General features: G+C 37.5%; 1 protein-coding gene and 3 pseudogenes across 1 annotated transcript; 3 read left to right on the top strand and 1 right to left on the bottom strand.

Annotated features, from left to right (window-relative positions):
- Positions 1-2,863: 2,863 nt before the first annotated feature.
- Positions 2,864-9,932, top strand: LOC149154929 (SWI/SNF complex component SNF12 homolog pseudogene; annotated as a pseudogene).
- Positions 9,933-11,906: 1,974 nt separating this feature from the next.
- Positions 11,907-12,548, top strand: LOC149154928 (uncharacterized). The gene has a single exon (XM_089444260.1). The coding sequence runs from the start codon at positions 11,907-11,909 to the stop codon at positions 12,546-12,548; it is 642 nt and encodes a 213-aa protein (XP_089300386.1).
- Positions 12,549-16,898: 4,350 nt separating this feature from the next.
- LOC149154927 (putative histone H2A.3 pseudogene) lies at positions 16,899-17,339 on the top strand (annotated as a pseudogene).
- Positions 17,340-17,683: 344 nt separating this feature from the next.
- On the bottom strand, positions 17,684-22,558 carry LOC149154926 (plasma membrane ATPase 1-like; annotated as a pseudogene).
- Between the last annotated feature and the right edge of the window lie 317 nt (positions 22,559-22,875).

The raw sequence follows: 22,875 nt of genomic DNA, 5'->3' as shown, positions 1-22,875 counted from the left end.
CAATAGGGCCTGTGGTGCCAAGCTGTGGTGGAAATGGCTGAAGGAACCCAATCTTCCGTGGGCTAGACATTGGAAGGAAAAATATGCTCCAATGCATAGTATTCAGCACCTGATCAGAATGCAAGAGAATCCAGAAGGCTCTCCGATCTGGAACCTTGCAAGGAATAATCGACACATTATACAGGAGAATAGCTTCTGGGAAATTCGCAATGGAGAAACAACCCTTTTCTGGGAGGATGCTTGGCAATGACTCCCCAAGCTAGAAAGGCCTGAATTTGCAAGTGTGGAATTAAATTACCAGGAGCAGGGGAAAATAATGGTGAATCACTATTGGGCTCCTAATAATAGGGACCTGGAATGGAGACATTGGGTATTCAATGAAACAGGGAACATGGCTGAAGAAAACAATGACATCAGAGATCTGCAAATACTACTAAACAAAAGAAGAATTAGAATGGTGGAAGACAACGATCAACTAAGATGGGGTAAGCAAGGAGGGGGCAATTTCACACTCAAAGAAGCTAGAAATTGTATCGAAGATTCGGAGCAGGAAGAAAAGGTTAAATGGAGCAATAAGGTTTGGGATTCTCAATTCTGGCCGAAAATTAAAACATTCCTTTGGCTCCTAATGCACATGAAAACTCTCACTTGGGAGAATCTCCGAAAGAAAGGGTTTTGTGGTCCTTCTAGATGCCCAATGTGCGAAAAGGAAGAAGAAACAATGAATCATCTCTTCAACACTTGTGAGGTAGCAAACCACCTGTGGAATTGGGTGGAAACCATTTTGCAGCAAATAGACAGAATAAGAGAGTCCATTCAAGCAACTATCGAAAATTGGCGAGGCAATTTCTCCAGCAATCAATTGGTCAACCTCATTTGGAAAACTATGCCAGGGTTTATCACATGGACAATCTGGAAGGAAAGGAATAGGAGAGTATTTTTAAACGAAACCAGAAACATAAATCACTCTATAGAAATAATCATTCAAAATACCAGGCAATTGATTCTTGTCAAAGGCAAACCTGACAAAGATACTAAAACATCAACTGGGGACTTACAGATCTTGAAAGCCTTTAACCTGGATAAAGGGACCTTTGCAGCTACAGTAAATCGCCAACAGGAGATAAGTTCCACTTTAAGCATCTGGAAATGACCACCTTCAGGCTTCCTCAAGCTAAATTTCGATGGTGCCTCTCGGGGAAATCCGGGTCTGGCCGGCATCGGAGGCATTATTAGGAATAGCGAAGGAGAAATTTAGTACATCTACAACAGAGCCTTAGGGGAAGGAACCAATAATGAGATGGAGTTCGCAGTAATGGAACAGGGACTGAGAATTCTTGGGAAATTACAGGTGGGCAGAGTGTTGGTAGAAGGAGACTCCCAGCTCGCAATCACAGCAGTGAGAAGGCTGTACGCGGGAGCTAAAGCAAACAAAGTTACACAGCATTGGTGACTAGCTAAAGTAATAGAGAGTATTGCCGATCATCTTGGGTGTTTGAAAGGGTTAATCTCTCAAGCTGTTCACCGCAAAGCTAATATAGTTGTGGACCATCTAGCAAATATGGTATAGAGAACCCAAACGACATCATGGACAGCTGTTGGCAGGACGTCACCTGTCCGGAAGTCTGAAACAAATGTGCCTTGCTCTCGAGGCAGGATATGGTAAATGAAAGTCAAACACATTGGGACAACGTTCTAGCAAGCATTGGGATATGATTAAGATCAATTACACTGCAAGGTGAATTAAAGGTTGGCAGAGGAATGAAGGACAGGCAGGAAATGGGCATTCAATGCTCAAGCAGGTGAGAGTCACGCCCATCAACTCCATAAGCGGAAAGTATGAGCGACGCCGACACTCTTATAGAAATAAGGACACTTGGCACGCTTTGGAGAAGCCCAAGGGAGGCAAACTTAAGAGTAAAAATCCGAGACATCATCGAAAGGATATACCATGTTATAGAGATAATCATGAAGGAATTTGTGGCCAGCAGATGAAAAGATGGAAAGCGGCAAGTGGCTCACCCGATCTCTCCTATATAACTTCAACACTCGGTATCGGTAGCACCACTGTGCACTCAGTTAGTCTGCAGAAATTCTTTTCCTCGGTCCTCAGAATACAGGGTAGTCGGGTGCTTGAGTTCAAGATAATGGCGGGCGAAAGTAGTAGAAATGCATCTGCAAACCAGGATCTCAGGCATGCCCGGGAGGCCTATGAAACAAGGACATCGCAGAGGGAGAAACGAAAGATCGAGGAGCTGGAGGCCATTGTTACTGAGGAAGAGGAAAATTTGGAGGAGCAGGATCTGGAAAAAGACATGGAATGGGTCCACGACCCTGGAACGTCTACAACCCGAGCCACCCAATATGTCCGCACACAAGCGGAAATGTGGAGAATGAAAACGCTACTGGCAAAGGCCATAAGTATGCAGGGTGACTACATCAGCCAAGCTCGACAGGCTCAACATGCTATTGCTGTTACTTCTGCTGAGCATGCGGCGATACTGGAAGGATTGGATTTCAAAATCAGTGGCCTGGAGCAGCAATTCGACAGCATCTCTAAAAAACTGACTGTCCTGATCAGTCTTCTACGACACTCCATATGTCAGGAAGCTGTCAATGCGGGGGAAAGGGAAGAGGGGATCACGAGCAACAGTAAGAGTACACTTTCAGCACCTCCTCAGGCGGGTAGAGCCAAGGCTCCGACTGGGCAGGATTCCCCCAAGAATTATGTGGTTCTCGAGATGTAACTGGTCTCTGCTGCAAGCTTTGGATGAGTTCTTGGGACATGGATCTGCATATGCGATCGTTGGCCTGGGAATTTATCTGTCTTATAAGCTTTTTTTGTTTTCTTCTTTTACTGTCCATGGCTCCATGTGGGTCTCTGTTTGCTCACTGTCTGTTTTTTGGTCAACCCCTGACTGTCTATGCCGCCCTGCGTGGTGTGCCCTGGGGTTCTGCAGGAGGTCTTTTGGTCAAGATGATGTGTATGCGAATCAGGAAAGCAGTCTTCTGTCTGCACGAGCAGACCTTTTGTAAATATGTATTACTATCTTAATATAAAATGCTGATTTACAAAAAAAAAATAGCTGCAAAAGAAATTGACCCTTCAATTCCATGGGCCTATTTTGTTGGTGCTTCCCTTGAAAATGATTCTTGAATGTGTCCCATTCATTCAAAGACCAGACCGGACTAGGAAGAGGAACTAAAAACTATGTTTAGCTCATGGCATTGAAATATATCCTCCTTTTTGCTTCATAAAAAGGGTGCAAGGCTATATAGATCTTTGGGGACTCCTTGATAGTTGTGAATTGGTTCAATGAGGTTTAGAGATGCCACAAACACACACTTCAGCCCATTGTTGAGGAGGTTCTTCATATCAAGCACACTTTTGACTATATTTCATGTTTGCACATTTACAGGGAGTGGAACACTCATGCAGACAAACTCTCTAAGGAAGGTGCTTCACAGCCTCTATGATCTTGGAGGATTTCTTAACAGTAGGAGAGCATATCATAGGCCTTTTAATGAAGGCATCCTACAACAACAGTAATGCACTGTTATTAGGTACATATTATTGATGGATTTTTTTATTATTATTTTTTTTTTGGGGGGGGGGTTTATGTTGTATCCAATTATGCTTTATGTACTGATGCAAATAGATATAGTTAGATCAACTCACACAAGTTGAATTGTTTTATGATATCTTATATTACGCATGTTGTTCACAGTGGAAAGGTTTATGTTTTTAGGAAAGTTATTGCTAGTTTTTTATTAGATGAGCATATGCCAATAATATCAGAATGCACCCAGTGCATCAACAGAATGTAATTGTTGAATTGAGGCTTCTGTGATTCATAATATTTATAAGTATAACTTCGGCGTAAATCACATAAAGAGAGACATTTGTCGACGCGTTTCGAACCAACCAGTGTGGCTCATCGTCAGGACAAGTTGAAGAAACAGATCTAGCCTATGCATGTTAAATAGTCTGAGCAAAGCCTCCAACGGCTATCTTGATCAATGGCTAACTTTGACTTAGGGATAGTAGTTAAAAAGTCAAAATGATAATTTAACTGGAGTTAGTTAGATTATAGATGTTGATTACGTTAATTAATAAAATCGTGACTTATATGGGAATTAGTTAGATTAAAGATTTGACATATATATATATATATATATATATATATATATATATATATTAGTAGATAGTATGGGAATTAGTTAGATTAAAGATCCGACTTTTATATATATATATATATATATATATATATGTATGTATTAAATATATAAATATAATAGTTAGTTAGATTAAGGACCTGACTTTTATATATATATATATATATATATAGATATATATATGAATTAGTAGATGGTTTGATTTAAAAATAAAGCAAGGGGAATTAGTTATGATAAAGACCAATATAAAGTTAATATTAAAAAAAAATAAAAGTTAGTTGAAAGGTATAAATCTAAAAATAAATAAAGGGGAATTAGTTATAATAAAGACCTATATATATATATATATATATATATAAGAGTTAGGTTAGTTAGTTAAATTACTAGAAAAGAAGAAATAATATTATTTTATATGGTGATTACTTATTGGTAGGTTAAAATTTTATTTTCCATTGTATTTTTTATTATTTTTTATTTATCTATTTTATTTTTATTAATTTTCAACAGAAATTATTTAGATAAATGAAGTAATATAATTCAAGGTGATGGTTATAGTAATTATAAATTACTAATACGCTGAAAAAAAATAAAAATAAATAATAATAATAATACTAATATTTACGATCATATTTATATAAAAAAAAATTACCAGAAAGAAGCAAATAGAAAGAGCGCTAGAAAAGAAGGAGAAGAACAAAAAAAAATGCCTTAAAACAAGAAGGACAAACACTAACGACAGCAAAGAAGAAGAAAAAAGAGGGGGGGGAAGAGAAAGACTAGGATGAAAGGGCGGGGATCCAACATCTACTGATCTTCCAGCCGTCATCCCTATTGAGATTGTTTGGCCTTCTTTCAATCTCAATAGCTTCCCTGAATTTACGATGATGGAAATGAGCAACTTTGGCGACAACCTTGGTCTCCTCTATACACACCTGATGCTTAGTCTTTTCTACATGCTCCGCCAAAGCTGAAGACTTGGATATCCCATGTCTTAGGTCGGCTGCATGTTCGCTGATCCTTTGATGGATGGAGCGCCCTGTTTTCCCAATATAGGGGGTCCCACAAGAACAAGGTATCAAGTAGACACCCTTCATGTCCTTGGGGTTAATGGGATCTTTCACCGATCGGAGGGAATTGCGAATGGTGTTGAGGGGCCTAAAGGTTGAGGGAATCTCATACCTCTTAAGGATCCGAGCAATCTTGTCTGTGGTTCCTTGGACATAGGGAAGATGGACACCTATACAGCGCTCTTTAGGCTCTTTCTTAATTAACATATTTTTAGAGGCTTTACGAAAAGCCTTCTGACCTTTGCGCCTACTATATCCATTCTCCACAAAGACATCAAGGAGATGGGATCTCTCCTTATCAAAGCTCTCACTATCAGAAATCCTAAGGGCACGAGTAGCGAAGGTGTTGAGAACACCCATCTTCTAAGCAGGGAAATGATGGGAATCCGCATGAAGGTACTGCTCAGTATGCGTTTTCTTTCGGAACACAGAGTGGGAGAGATAGCCATCCTTATTCTTGGATATAAGAATATCCAGGAAAGGGAGGCTACCATTGACCTCTTTTTCCATGGTGAACTTAATGGCAGAGGATTGGCTATTGAGGTGATTAAAGAAAAGTTCCAGCTCCTCTGGGCCATGGGGCTAGATGACATTAGTGTCATCTACATACCTTTTCCAAAGCTTGGGAAGGAGACGAGCCGAGGCTAAAGTTTTGGCTTCGAAATCTTCCATAAAAAGATTCGCAACAACAAGGGAAAGAGGGGAACCCATGGCAACACCACAAGTCTGTTCAAAAAAATCACCCTCAAAACAGAAGAAAGTGGAAGTGAGACAGATCTCCACCAGATGAGCGGTATCGGGATCTGTTAGGCGAAAGATCACTTCCAAGGCCTCCAGAATGTAATTATTCATTTTCTTGATGAAAATTACGTTTTTTTTCTACGGAAAAAATAAAGTCGACTAATAATAATAATAAAAGTATTAGTATTAATAGTGTGACATCAGAACATCACAATTTGACATACACTATCACAATGTTACATTACATTGCAATTTATCCAACATTGCAATGTGACATTACAAAATTAGTCAACCACAATTACTAATGTGGTTGACAGATCTTTGGGGACTCCTTCGTAGTTGTGAATTGGTTCAATGAGGTTTAGAGATGCCACAAACACACATTTCAACCCAATGTTGAGGAGGTTCTTCATATCAAGCACACTTTTGACTATATTTCATGTTTCCACATTTACATGGAGTGGAACACTCATGCATACAAACTCTCTAAGGAAGGTGCTTCACAGCCTCTGTGATCTTGGAGGATTTCAAAACAGTAAGAGAGCATATCACAGGCCTTTTCATGAAGGCATCCTACAACAATAGTAACGCATTGTTTTTAGGTATATATTATTGATGGATTTGTTTTTCTGGGGTTTTTATGTTGTATCCGATTATGCTTTATGTATTGATGCAAATAGATATAGTTAGATCAACTCACACAAGTTGAATTGTTTTATGATATCTTATTTTACACATGTTGTTCACAGTGGAAAGGTTTATGTTTTCATGAAAGTTATTACTAGTTTTTTATCAGATGGGCATATGCCAATACTATTAGAATGCACCCAATGCATCAACATAATGTAATTATTCATTTTCTTGATGAAAATTATGATTTTTTTCTACGGAAAAATATAGTCGACTAATAATAATAATAATAAAAGTATTAGTATTAATAGTGTGACATCGGAACATCACAATTTGACAGACACTATCACAATGTTACATTACATTGCAATTTATCCAACATCGCAATACGACATTACAAAATTAGTCAACAACAATTACTAATGTGGTTGACTATGATAAATTATATTTAACTATATTTAATAGTCAACGCTCTTTAACTTCGGTCAAACATAATCGCCTATTAATATTATTGATTAATATTAATAATTAGACATGTAGTGACATCAGAATGGTACACAAATCCATCCAACATTGCAATGTGACAAACAATGTCACAATGTCACATTACATTGCAATTTATCCAACGTGCATTGCTACATTACAAAATTAGTCAACCACATTTACTAATGTGTTTGACTATGTTCGACTATGTTTGACAGTCAACACTTTTCAACTTCGATCAAACATAACTGTCTATTTAATATATTGATTAATATTAATAATCAACATAGTTAAAAAAAGTCACCCTTTAGAGTCAATGTTTAGATGGTTAACCACAATCAAACTTGGTCAACTCTATGTTTACCATATTTAACAATAGTCGACCTTGTTTACTCATAATTGTCCGTAGTCAATGTAACTTGACCATATTTAATTATAATAAACCATGGTTGACTAAATTCAAATATTGTCAACCTTAGTCAATTAAAGTCATCCTTGGTTAGTCACAATCAAGATTTAAAAATGTTTAATAAGAATAATATTAATATAAATAAAGTGGACTAATATTAGTAATATTAATATTAAGGTTGACTATATTAAGATTATTAAATTATATGGCTGAATATAATATTACTAGTTGACCATGATCAAACTTGATAAACCTTATAACATTATTATTAATGTTAGACTTTAATATTAATAATAATACTAATAATAATGGTGATTATATTAACTATATTCAATCATCTTCAACCATGGTTATCTAATGTCAAACATTGTCAACCTTCACAATCAATATTTAAAAATGTTTAATAATAATAAGGAGGAGGAGAACATTATTATTATTATTATTATTATTATTATATGATTGAATATATTGTTAATATTTGACCATGATCAAACATGAAAACTCTATGTTTATCATAGTTAACAATATTTAACCTTGTTCATTGAGTCATCTTCATTTAATGTAACTCGGTCATATTAAATTATAGTCAACTATGGTGGACCAAAGTAAATCAAGGTCAACCTTAGTCAACCAAAGTCAACCATGATGGAACATACTCACAATTTTTTTATTAATAATAATAATGACAACAACAATGTTAACTATATTATTAATATTATTATTATTATATGATTTTGACCAACCTTATTCACAAGCCATAATAATAATAATATGAAGGATTGTGCTTAAGGTTAGATATTTAATACTAATATTAGGGTTTATGAATAAAGTTTAATATTTAATAATTTTAATAAAAATAATATTAATATTACTAAAATTGACAGCTCATAATATTAATATTAAGGTTGATATTATTATTATTATTATTAGTAGTAGTAGTAGTAGTAGTAGTAGTTTATCTTGATTTAACTTCGACAACCTTATATTTACCAAAGTCAATAATGGTTAACTTTATTTTTTCATAGTCATCATTAGTCAACTAACTCAACCATATTCAATTATAGTCAATTGTAATCAACCTTTATTAGTTGTAGTCAAGGATTAATTTTTTTAATAATAACAATAATAAATGACTATTAATAATATTAATAACAATGAACGACACTAAATGGTTTGAAACTGGTCGACAAAACCCTCATAATGTGATTTTTACCGATTTTTTTTTTACTTTTCAACAATATTAATATTAAAATTGACATCATTATCGTTATTATTATTATTAGGATAATAGTATTATCGTTATTATTATTATTATTATGATAATAGTATTATAATTGAGTATATGATTAATGATATTAACCATAATATTATTATTATTACTATTAATATTAATAACATTAATATTAGTAAAGTTTATCATAATTAGGCCGATAGGCCTTCCTTTGAAAGGGACTTTCGTCGTCCTTTTGTCTCTACAGTTGACACGTGTCGTCCATATTCAGCGGCAAACAGTTTTCGTATCAGGCCTCTTTTTAATATTTTTCAGCGGGCATTCAGCGTCTCCTTCAATTACTTGTCATGGTCTCAACCGAGAACCTTTGAAGCTTGCGCGAGTTCTATTGCCCGGGTCTCGCAAAACCTCAACGGAAAACTGTTATGCCAACTCCTTTCTCCATAATGATGGCGGTCTCGAATCTTCACCCACTACATGAAGCCGGAGTAGCAAAGAATTCACTGCATCTATTCGATTGGAAATGAATTATGTTCTGGAGAAATTCAAGCTCTCGCCTTCCTTGACTGAACTTCTCGGCATTGAGGTGGATACAAGACCGAGAATCATTGCTGCACTTTGGTAGTATGTGAAAGCTAAGAAGCTTCAACATCCTTCTGATCCATCGGTCATTAACTGTGACCCACCATTGCAGAGGATTTTCTGGGGCGAGAAGATTAAGTTTTCTTTTATATCCCAGAAGCTTTTTCAGCATCTCTATCCTCCGCAGCCCATCCACTTAGAGCACAAGATAAGATTGTCAGGAAATAGTCCTGTTGGCCATGCTTGCTATGATGTTTTAGTGGATGTTCCTTTCCCATTGCAGAAGGAAATGAGTGCGTTTTTGGCTAATATTGAGAAGCACAAGGACATTGATGCCTGCGATGAAGCAATTTGTGGAGCAATTAAAAAGATTCATGAGCATCGTCGCAGAAGAGCATTTTATCTGGGCTTTAGTCAATCTCCTGTGGAGTTTATAAATGCGTTGATAGCCTCACAGAGCAGGGATTTAAAGCTTGTTTTCGGGGAAGCAAGCTAGAATGCTGAGAAGGAGGGCAGGTCTGACTTCTACAATCAACCATGGGTTGAAGGTGCAATCATTTGTTATCTCAACCGCAAGCCAGGACCAGGGAATGAACCTCCTAGAACTACGTAAGAGCTTGATTCTTGAGATTAGAAAGGGGAGAGCTTATAGAACTTGGAGTCAGCAATATGTTGCTTTTCCAGTGTGTCAAATGAGCATAGTGACTTTTAATAGTAGTTATATGCATTTATGCCCCCTCTAGTTAATAGTAAAAGTTGTTCCAATAAATGACTGTTCTGGCTTGGAAAATTGCCACTCAATTTGTATTAATTTGTTTGATGTATATTATATACACAACCATATGATCAAATGGCATCCTCTACTTCTTAAATTCAACTGTCATGGACCAGTGAATGGCAAGTTGTTCCATTAATCGACTGTTGTTGCCTAGTAAATCGCCATTAATTCTGTATTATTTGTTTGATGTATATTATATAGACAAGCATGTGATCAAATGGCATGACACGCTGTTTAATATTTGTATGTCTCTTTATCAAATTTTAGGGCTCTATGTTTAGTAGTAAAAATGATGGCGCATTGATGGGTTTGTATTTCATTCGTAAAGAAATGAAAATGAAATGAAAAGAATTGTGTGATTCACTTCTCAAGCGTTGTTTCCCGTGAAAGCAGGGTAACTTGTTGCGCTAGCCTTTTCAGGGACGTACTAATGCTTCGGTTAAATGTGTGAAAAGATCGTAGCCTCGTAGAAGCTTCCTCTTAACATGAAAATCTTTTATATCCCCAAGCATTGAATGTCTTGGCTTCTCCACTAGATTCTGATATAGTGAAATACAATCCCATAGATTATTTTTTTTCATTGGATGGATTAATAGATTTCGTGAATTCTACTTTGTTCTTTAACATTAATTCATTGATGTATTATAGAAATGTATAGAATATGCAGGGTTAACAGATACAGTCTCAATAGAACCTAATTATGAAGTGTCCCAGGAACAGCAGAACTCTGAGAGGTAACAATACTAGTACTAGCACAGGGCATTCTTCTTGAATATCTCTTATTAGGACTGATTCAATTCAAATTTTGACCCAAGGGCTTGTTAGGGTATTTTTTATTGTATTTTTCAGAAGTAAATCATTGTGTTTTGCTGATAGTTGATTTTTTAGTACTTCATCATTCAAATATTTATGTTCAGCCCTTACTGAGAGTCTGGGAAGAGTTTCTTCTTAAGTTATTGGAACGGATTCAATGTTCTTATGCCTTTAGCGTCCTGAGTTCCTTAGACTTCTCATTGTTTATGCTCTGACTCGCTTAAACTTCTACTGTTCACGCCTGCAACTTCCTGAGATATGTTAGGCACTTCTGCATTGACGGTATTGTTTAATGTGCTTTTGAGTGTAGTCATTTGTGGATAGTGTCTTTCTTTCTGAGGTCCTTAAAGTTATTTCCATGTCTTGAACTCTTTGAGGGATTTCAATTTTCCTCTTCAATTCTTGCAGGAAATCAGGACTTCTGATGGGATAATTTCCCTCTTTTTAAGTTCTCTAAAGCTGTTGCCACGATTTGAACTTTGTCAAGGATTTCAGTTTGCGTTTTCAACTCTTCGGCATACTAGACTCTTTCCAATATTTGATTTTCAAAACCTTTTCTGATAATTGAGCTCTGTGGAGGAATTTAAACACTCAACCAAAGGTTTGCTTGCCCATCTAATTTTTGAAAGCTCTGATCCATGTCCTTATATGCCTCTCCTCATTTATGGAGGTTTTCTAGTTTGCAAGAATTAGTCCCAAGGTGACTCCTTGGTCTGGTTTCAAGGTTTACAGTGGCTCTTAATTTCAGAGAGATTGCAATGGTTTGTATGTTTGCATTTCTTCTTACATCTGAGGTGATCGGACGAGTCCTTTGTCAATGTCTCTAGTGGTTCCAGTACTGTTTCTTGTAATCACTGTGTAAAATTGTTACCCAGTCATCAAATGATTATTGTTCCTGTTCATTTCCCTTCTTTCCAGAAGAACATATGTTCACATTTTCGTAAAAGATACACAATTTGGTAACATTTTGTTATACACGGACAATTTTTTTTTATCATGGATCCCTGCACCTTTGTGAAGATTTCTATTAGTGCATTGGCTTTGAGGCTGCCTGTAGCATCGAAACCAGCAACTTCACGAATTCACTCCGCATGTGCCCCTTGCTTTTGTGAAATTAAGCTTCCCAATAATCCAACAAAGACTATTCCACTTCCTTTGCTTCTGCAAGATTCCTCTGCTCTGGATTCTCACAGAATTGCTGCCACCTTTTACCTTGATGAAACTGCTTTTCAAAGGCAACTTGCAGTTTCATGGTTGGGGAGAACAAAGACTGCAAACCCTTGCCTGGAGGTCGCAATTTATTCCGGAAAAGGGAGAAATTGTGGTATTGGGAGTGATAAACAGCTTGGGAAGTTTCGAATTGGACTTGATGTTAAGTGGATGGGTTCAAGTTCTGTAGAGGTTCATAATGGGTGGGTTTGCATTGGCAAATCTAAGGCAGGGGAATTGCATTTGGATGTTAGAGCAGAACCTGATCCACGGTTTGTTTTCCAGTTTGTTGGACAGCCTGAGGCCCTGAAGACAGTCCTCAGATTTTGCAAGCGCAAGGAAAAGTTCATCAGCCTATTTTTAGCTGCAAGTTTAGCCGTGACAGAGGTGATCGCTCCAGGAAAGCTTTCAAACCTCTTCACCTCATAGCATTTGATATTCAGACGAACCTGTCTTTTGTTTTCCGAAAAACTGTCGGTACATTCAAAGTGTAAACCTATTAGAAGCTGAACGTAAAAATGAAATTTCTCAGATTGTCCATGTAAGGAAAACTTAAGAAGTTTAGCTTGAAAACTTAGAGTATCGTATTAACTGAAATTTATGACGAAGGCAGCTTTTAAAGTAGTAGATTCTGGAGTAAAATTGTTTCCAGTATATCATGATGTTGCCAAGATTCTGCAAGGGAATGTATCACCCTAGTAAAACTTAATAAGTGTAGCTTGAAAATTCAGAGGATGAGATTAACTGAAATTTAAGGAGGCAGATTTTAAGGTAGAAATGGGCTCTGGGGTAAATTAGGTCTGAAGATATCATCATGTTTCCGCGATTCTGCAGGGGAACATGTCACCCTAGTAATAGATATTGCAAGTACACAACAAACCATCGTACGAATAGATACTCCTAACAGTCAGAACCAGAGAATTCTCAATCTGGACACTCTTGCGGATAATGGTGTTTACTGGAAAGGAGTTGATGTATTGGTTTTTGAGTCATCCCATTGGTGGCAAGATCAAAGGTGGGAAGTATCAAAACTCTGAACTTTCTGATTAAAATTTTCAACAAGGGGCAGCCAAATTTAGTGTTGTAAATGATATTAAAAGTGTAATAGTTTGGAATGTGGTTGGACAGATGGGACCTAATCATGGCTAACAATCAGCTTTACACAAACATGGATCCACTTGTGGCTTACAAGAGGGCATTGACGACGTGGGCAAACTGGATACCTGCAAATATCGATCCCAAAAAATCACTTGTCTTCTTTAGCACCTCGTCCCCTACACATTACAGGTAAATCTTTATACAAACACACATTGTATATATTATAGGGAATTTTTGATGTGGATTGCAGTTTTCATGAATATTTTGGAATTGGAAGTTTAAGCTTTAAAAAAATATAATTGTTCTTATGATAGATCAAATTCCAAGATATTCATGAAATCTATTCAAGTAGCTATGGCTCTTATTTTAGGTATACGAAATGGTTTTCCTCATAAAATTGATGTAAATGTGCAGCCCAATTTATTGTAATCAGAAGAACGGGCAGAAATGCTATGGTTAGACTGAACCAGTGCAATTTGAAGGATACTTGCCTCCAGTGATTCCTCAGGTGCCCATAGTGAAGGAAGTTATAGGGACTATGATTTTTCCTGTTACTCTGTTGGATATCACAGGACTATCCCAATTTCGCAAAGATGGTCACCCTTCAATTTACAGTAGTACCGTTACTAGTGATGAGAAGTAGCATCCTGAGCAGTTTGCAGATTGTAGCCATTGGTGTTTACCAGGCGTCCTTGATACATGGAACGAGCTTCTGTATGTCACTTTGCTTTCCAAGGGTGTAGGGAATTGATAATTCTTATTGATCCCTGAAGCTGGGCCAAATCTGGGACCTGGTTGGCCATAAGGAGGAAATCCTCTGCCTTGACTCGCTGGAGCAGTAAACATATCTGGCATTGCAAACCCATCCACAGGGCCCATTCCAATCCTGTCAAAGCCATAAGTATCACCAGAAACCATACCTGGATGAAAGCCCAAAGCCTTTGATCCTGCCATTCCCCGGCTACCCCTTGACATTGTCCCACGCCACATGATTCCTCTTCCCTTGCCTCTTCCTTAGCTTGCACTCCAAGTCTGGCTTGAGCTTTCTTGGTCATCGCAAACATTGATTTGAACTTATTTCAGTAAAACGTGAAAGAAAAAAATCACAAAATTATGCTTATTCCTGTATTGGGTTATGATGGAAACAAAAATTTACTTGTTGGGTTGCTCTAGATTGAAGATTTCTGGAATGAGTTGTTATTCACTTGTATTCGTTACTGTATGGGTGTATGATGACTATCAACGTTTTGATTTGGCTGTTTTGCAAATTTGCAGTTTCTTCTACTACTTGAGACTATGGACGACTCTGTTCCTCTGGGCTAGGTTTATATATAGAATCAGGCATACTGGTGCTATGAATTTGAATAAAGTACTCTGGTATTTTTCTAGGCTTGAAGTTTTAACATTTCATTGTGGTGATTTAGCTTGGTCTTCTGTGGATTTCTTTATTGGGTTTCAGTGTTTTTGCATAGCACACCGACTTGTTAAAATGGACTTGTTGAATTGGGATTAATTTGTATACATACATCGACCAGCCCACATACACCAATGACCTCGAATGCCTTCACTGAACCTTTAATTCTTTAAATGGAACACTGAGGCATTCTAGCAACTCCGACTACTGTTTTTGGCTACTACTTGTCTGGTATGGCAGGTGTTGAGGTTTCGCTTGTTATAAACTAGAAAATAAATTAGATATCCCAAATGATTGATGCCAGATTAAACTCAGGTATGTCCTGCTACTTATTGTGAAGCTAAATATTATCCATGAATATAGTAACTACCCAGAGCTCAGGAGCTAGGAAATTTCTGTGGATAACTAGAGGGTGTACTTGTGAATGCAACTGCAGAATTTTGTGAAAGGTTCACTTGTCTGTAGATTGTAGAAATTTGATGGACAACATATCAATTTTAGTTGAAGAGAGTTTCATTGTATGGGGCAGGTTGTACCAGATTTAATTGTATTGTATATGTTTAATAATGAAAAATTAAAAATCATGAGGGGTATCGTTTTTACCACATACCTCTCAATTTATTAGTGCAGGGGAGTGCCATTAAATTTCTGTTATGAACTCGTTGCAGTGGGAGATATTTTTATAAGAAAAATTGCAGCCTTGTCAGACAGTTCTTGCTTTATTGTTTCATTGCTTATACATGGATATTCAGCTCATACAAAAGGTTGTATCGATCTGGTTGGTATTGAGAGTACTTGGTCTCAGGTTGTATCGATCTGGTTGGTTTTCAGAGTACTGGGTCTCAGGCCTTTTGCAGTTTGGTTTGCCTTTCATAATTTTTATGATGTAGAACTTTCATTCTGTGTCAAGTAGAACTATCACTCTAAAAGTATAGTTTTACTATTAGCTTTGTAAATATTTTTCCTTAGCAATAGCTTATGGCTTGGACAAGAAGGGTGGAGAGGAAAATATTGTTGTTTTTGATCTTGGCGGTGGCACGTTTGATGTCAGTGTTCTGACTATTGACAACAGAGCTTTTGAGGTTTTGGCTACAAACGATGATACCATCTTGGAGGTACTCTGTCTGAACTCTGTCTGGCAGTTTTACATTATGAATTTGAATACGTGCACAATTTTACATTATGAATTTGAATACGTGCACGGTGGTTATGATTGACTTTTTTGGTTGGCTTTCGAGCTTTGAACTTACCAGGATGTACACTAATATGCAGGTGAGGACTTTGACCAAAGGATAATGGAATATTTCATCAAATTGATCAAGAAAAAGCACGAACAAGATATTAGTAAGGATAGCAGAAATGAAATAAGACATTCAATGTGTTCCTTGTAATATAGATATAAACAAAACATCTAAAGAAAAGTAATTGCACAATGATCCAGTCCAAGAAAACAAGGTTTTCCACAAACCAATTAACTCTTCTAGAAAAATTCAAAAATTCCAATTAAATAATCCTATCGGCCTCTCTTTGTACCTTTTGGGACAATTGCTAGTATTTATGCCGGCATTCATCAATACATCGTCTACACTTCTCGTGTCAACTTTACATCTGTTACCCTCACTGCTTGACATTCGGTTCCTGGTGTCACAACTAGTTTCTGGGATATTTCCCATGTTCGTCTAAAAATACCCAGCCATCGACACACCTGTCGTTTCACTAACTGCATTTTCTACAACAGCCGATACGCTTGCTGTTTCACGAGCTACATTTTCGGAGGGTGTTTTGCGTGCGAGTTCATATTGTCGATTTTTATGGTGCCAACAACTTAGTATTTCCTACACGCGCCACTCACTATGACCATCATCCTCTTTCTTAGTTAGCTGGTTGTTTTATTGAATCAGAAGCGTGCAGCGTGAACGACCAGGTCAAAGTCTCATAGACGCCGAAGGTAGGCAAGTGCAAAGCCTTGTCTGAGTTCAAATTTGTTCAATTTTGCATACCAGTCCATTTGGGGCATGGTGGTAGTAGGGATCATAATTACCAAATTCGTGCGTATTGGTAAAAAAAAAATCGAAAATTCGCTGATTCAATTTGGTACGATTAAGAATTCGGCCAAATCGAATTCGGTACGGTGCATCAAGTATTTTTTTTCTAGCGAGAGGGAAACCAGCTGATGGTAAGAATCTGTTCCCGGAGCTCGAAGACCGGTCTTCACTTCCCCGTTGGGCGTATTGCCAAGTTTTTCAAAGCAAGAAAATATGTTGAGCATGTCGGAGGAGGAGCGGTTTTTCAAAGCAAGAAAGTATGTTGAGCATGTCGGAGGAGGAGCTCCGGTTTACCTAGCTACTGTTCTTGAATATCTCGCCGCTGAGGTGTTCGAGTTGTCTGGAAATGCCGCAAGAGATAATAAGAAGACGAGGATTGTTCCACACCACATTCTGTTGGCAGTGAGAAACGATGAAGAGCTGAGCAAGCTTCTAAGCATGGTGACCATAGCCAACAATGGTGGTGTGTTGCTGAATAAGAAGACGAGGATTGTTTCACACCACATTCTGTTGACAGTGAGAAATGATGAAGAGCTGAGCAAGCTTCTAAGCATGGTGACCATAGCCAATGGTGGTGTGTTGCTGAATATTCACAATGTTCTGCTACCAAAGAAGACCGGTAGTGGTAAGGCAGGGGCCAATGAGCTCGAGGCTTCATTTTGAAATGCATATGTATAATTTTATGGCGTTTCTAGGAAGTCTGTGATAGGGAAAAATTAATTAGAAAAAACAAATCTTTGAAAAACTTGTTGTTTGCAAAGAATTTATAAAATGAGAAATTGGAAGAAAAAAAAATGATAACTTTAACTTTAATAAAAATGATAAAATAGCAAATTAGATGCAAATTAGTAATTTCTATATTAAAATAATAAAAACACTGTAATTTCTATATTAGACAAAATTATAAAATGAGAAATTTCAATTTTATATAGATAACTCTTATTAAAAAATTAATAGATTTAAGTATTTGTAACATGTATACTATCAATTTTGTTGCGTATTGGATTTTATAGAGTTAATTTTTTTCTTATAGAATAGAATTCGAATCCAAATTTGATAACTATGGTAGGGATAAGTCTTATTCCCGTCTGGCGAATCTCGTTCCACTGGTTTATGAAATAAGGAGCCAATCTGCCCAATGCTTGCGAAACATTACCGAATGTGGATTTAAGACTGAGAACCCACATGTCTACAAGAGCCCCCTGCTTATGCCCAGAATTGAAATCCTCGCTTCCATCACCACCTGCCATGCAACTTTGAAGTTCTTCCCATTTTGTTCCGATCCACGTGCAGCGTCTGGTTGAGCTTCGTGATGTGGCCCGGAGCAAGAGTCGCCACATAGATTGAGAAATAGTCCTCGGCAAGCAGCTTCTTGGTTTTGCAGAGCCGAACAGGATTGAAACTGACCTTTCTCTCATGTGGACACTTGCAAACATGACTTGGTCATTTCCTGTTACGTCAATCCACGATTTGTACCAACAACTCTCATTCATGGCAAGTCCCATGTTCAAACAAGGAGCCACTGCTGTGGCAGTAGTCCCTGCCGGGGTCTGCAGGGAATTGCAGAACTTGGAAAAGTTGGCTTGGCGGAAATTGTCCCAATTCTGGAGAGGATGGGAGGCAGAGGTCAAGGAATAAATGGACTGAACCAAAAATAAGTAATTCATATAAGTCGCTCAAGGCAGGCAGGTACTCTTAGCCGTAAATCATTTCACAGTGGATGCAAATATTACAAAGTAACAAAATAGCTATGGGGCCAGTTTCTTGACTGGCCTACATGCTGCAGAGCAACGACCATTTTCATCCATCTGTCCAGGTATGACAAGAACGATTATGAACTTAAAGAAGCTTTATTTGAATGAAGATGCTAAACAGAAATGCACAAAATCATTTAGGAACAGGGTTTGGAGATACAAAGTGATCGAATTCAGCCCTTTCAATAATGCTCAACCACAAATAAACATTCTGTTCAATCTTGACTGAAAAATTAATTGCCTAGACTGAAAAATATCTTTAAATCTTAAAACCAATAATTCATATAAATCGATCTTTAAACCTTAAAACCAGTAATTCATATAAGTCGCTCAAGGCAGGCAGGTACTCTCAGCCGTAAATCATTTCACAGTGGATGCAAATATTACATAGTAACAAAATAGCTATGGGGCCAGTTTGTTGACTGGACTATGTCAGAAGCACTTCTTGTTGCATCAGTTGCATCAGCAACAACAATTCCTATGTCTGCCTTCTTTAGCCTGCAATCGTTTAACAATCTCGTACTTATGCTCTGCAATGACCAGTCAAAATCAGGAAGGATATGGAATCAAACACTAATTAAGGAAATGAAAAAATAAAAGTATCTGAAAAAACACAGAAGTAAAAGATAATTGTTGCTCACCAGGGAAAACACCAACAAAACCATCACCCTTCTCTATCAGTTCATCAACTGGCGAAGCTGCAATTGATTCATCTTTGTCCTGACCTAGTAAAGAGGATGATGGATACATGTTTGTACCCATGTCCAGTCGGCGACTTGTCTCCTTGGCAATAGCCAATTGATCTCCTGATGAACATTTGCAAGTAAATAGTTAAATGTCGGCTCACTGCATTACAAAAACAGCAGTGAAATTGATGACACCATAACCTCACCATACCTGTGATCATTTTGACATTTACACCAAGATTAAGAGCCCTTGTGATTGTTTCAGCACTGTCATCGTGTGGGGGATCAAAAAGAGGCATCAATCCAATAAAATGCCAGGGTCCTCCTGGACTCTCCTTCCTGCCCTTTGGAACTTCCTGCAAACATTTTGAGATAGCTATAAAGATATACATAATCAACAAGAAGAACTTACTGGGAAGATTCAGCCCACGGATAAAGCAAAAGAAGCCATATTATTAACCTGATATGCAACTACAAGAGAGCGAAGTCCTTGTTCAGCAAACTTGTCAATAACTGTATGAACTCGCCAGTCAATTTGTGGCTTATTATGTGCGAGGTTAAGAATCTAGCAGAAAGTATTTGGTCATTTCAGTTTTAATAGAATGTGTACAAATAAGTTTTGAAGCACTTTCTAAACAATACAGCCTATTACCAAGTCTAATGAAGTCAAACTTCCAAACAACAATACCTGCTCTGGAGCACGTTTACTAACTCGATGCATTTTCCCTTCATTGTCAATATAAGTGAGAGTTGTCCTCTTGTCAGTTGGATTAAAAGGAAGAAAATGGACCTCTTGAATGGCTGCCCTTTTAGATCAATGGATGTTAAAACCCACAACAAAAGATACAAATCAGTAAAATAAGCATAGGCCTGCTTATCAACTAAAATTTAATATGATGACATAAAAAAAATACTTGCCTCCTTAGGATCCGTAAGCATGCCAACAATTGCCGCATCAATGGCATCTTGATTCTTTGTTCTGGATGCTCTTGCAGCCATCAGGACAACAACATCCTTGTCATATCCTTTCGTGAAAACCTATTCATGACAACAATTAGTAATTGATACTTGTTTGAAGGAAACTAACAGTACTGGATCATCCAATATTACCACGGACCCTAACTAGCCAATTTGGTACAACTACAGTATCACCAAAAATTATGTATTTATGAAATAAGAGAAAGGAGAAAAAAGAATCAGAAGTCCAGAGTAAATACCAACCTTTTGGAAGTGGCCAACTTGGTTTGTACTGTCGACAATATGTGTTGGTTTACCAAAAAAGGTATGGACCCCAGTAGCAATGACAACACATTCAAGTTCACCCTGTTTGCAAGTAGATCCAGAATAAACCCCATCGCCAGGACCCTTTGTTACTGGTAATGACTGACCACTGAGGGCAGACTACACACATTCAAAAATATTGCCATAAAACGTGGCTCAGGAAAAGTACCAAAACAGTCGAAGTTAATGCCAAAAACCATATAAAATCATACCGAAAATTCCAGCACTTGTAATCAGAAATAAGAAGTAAAGAAAAGGATTGGATTAAGACCTGATCAATCTTTAAAGGATCTCCTTCAAGAAGACACGCATCCGCAGGAACAATATCTCTAAGTTTGATGCTGATTATGTCACCAGGAACAAGCACTGCTGCATCTTCTTCACTCCATTGTCCATCTCTGAGAACTTGTTAAGTTCAAAGTCTTAAGTCATTGACTAAGGAATTTAAAACTGCAGCACCCATGATCTTAAGAGGATTCTGAACATCCAATTGCATGCTTCCCCGCAAAACCAAGGATAGAAAACTGAAAATATCGGGGCTGCCACTCATACAAAAGATAGTGAACAGACCTTGCTCTTTGGAGCCAGCCGAGTCATCAGTGCTGCAGCAGCATTGCCAGCATTGTTTTCCTCTATGAAACTTATGGTAGAGTTTATAACAAGCAATGTTAGAATAGCACCAAAATATTTCCAGTTAGGAGGTTTTCCCTGCAATGATACAATTTACATGATTAAAGCCTCAACTAAAGGATCGGATAGGGTATGCCCTGACTGATACTGGCTACAAGAGAGAAATATTGTGACACGGTAGAACAAGAAGCCATCTTCTTTTCCGATAATATGAACAGGAACCATAAGGATGAAGTATTACTGTGAACTACTAAAAATACAATAGAGGGGAACGATATCCAATGGGAGAGACCAAATGCCACACTACTATTTACTATCAAACAAACACAGAAAACACAAAATTAGCAATAGTACTAGCAAATATTATTAATGATGAAAAAACAAAATAATAACCATGACCAATTTTCCAAAAAAATACAATTGTCAGAAGGAATGGCCACACTTTAAAGATATGTGTTTAGTTCATGGATTGATCAATGGGGGTATATTATCCAAGCATGTTGAAGAGTCAAGACAGGCAGACAGACATGTTTGATAAACTGAATGTACACTTTGTAGGCCCGACTAGGAAAAGCCCTTGTAGAGAAGAAAACACCATAGAAAAAAAAAATAGAACATATAAAAGTAACAACATGATATTTGTGGTGTAAATAACCGAGAGTTTTCAAAAACAGAGAAAATATGGCATTAGCAGTATATCAACAGTTGTTTTACCAATGAGAAATACAAATCACTAGTAATGACTGAGACTGCAAAGAGACGAAGAACCCGAGATAGAAAAATGATGAGTGCAGCGACTGTGCCGACAAAATATATAGAACTAATTACATGATATTAGCAATGAAGCTTGATAGCTGCTTTATAATAGAATCAACGAGGGGAATTAGAAGTGTATGATGCTTACGTCATGGAGTTAAATTTAATCAATTCTTGACAATGTTCAAGTACTCCGCATAAACCCCAAGTGCATGAACCTCTTGGCATAAGCTATGACAAAGGATCCCTCATCGGAAGCCTAGGCAATATACTTTCCTGTAGCCTAAAGATTTGATGTTGCAGTATAAGCCCGACCAAGCTAAGAAAACGTATTTATTTTAAAGAACGATATAAGCCATGGAAATTACACTGTGCCTGTTCATATCTCTAACCGTGAAAGAAATCGCTTCACAGTAGAACCAAAGAATTTGCTTTACTCTGCATACCTCAAGGCTCAAACAGCCTTAGAAATTCAATTTCCCGTAGATCTCAAATCCCAGCTCAACTCCGGAACTGAGTTCAAAATTAGAAATATGTCGAAGCTACCCTTACCTTTTTCTCTTTGAGCTTGTTGTATCCGAATATACTCAAAAACCTCCTCGATGGGAATATTTTCCTGCATTAACAAACTTCACAAAATCAATCTCAAAGCTCCACAGAAACACTTGGTAAAAGACTCAAAAGGCATTCAAGTCCTCCTTACCAAATCCATAGCTTCTTTGTTAATGGCTTCCAGAGTCGCAGCCTTGTCACCCATTTCCGCAAATCGGGTTTACTCACCGCCCCGACGCCCACAAGATACACACATGCAATCCAGCGATCAATGCATCACTGAGCTCTATTTGCTTCGATATGCCAATCACCAAACACTTGAGCTGAGGACTGCTAAGTCTGCATGCTTGGCCTATCCAGCGGTCAATGCATGACCGAGCTCTATTTGCAATCCAGTGATCAATGCATCACATAACATGAAGTATGCTAAGTCTGCTTGCTTGGCCTATCCAGCAAAGAAATCTGGAGTGACAACAACACCCAAAATTGGTAACCACGGAAGGTAGGTGCAAAATGAAGATTGCTCTTCTGCCACCCTAC

The sequence above is a fragment of the Pinus tabuliformis genome, chromosome 9 (genome assembly GCF_031772625.1).
Source record: "Pinus tabuliformis cultivar Carrire ecotype Pingquan chromosome 9, CPIR1, whole genome shotgun sequence".
NCBI lineage: Eukaryota > Viridiplantae > Streptophyta > Pinopsida > Pinales > Pinaceae > Pinus > Pinus tabuliformis.
The sequence above is the reverse complement of the archived record's forward strand: the minus strand, read 5'-3'. Positions and strand labels throughout refer to the sequence as shown.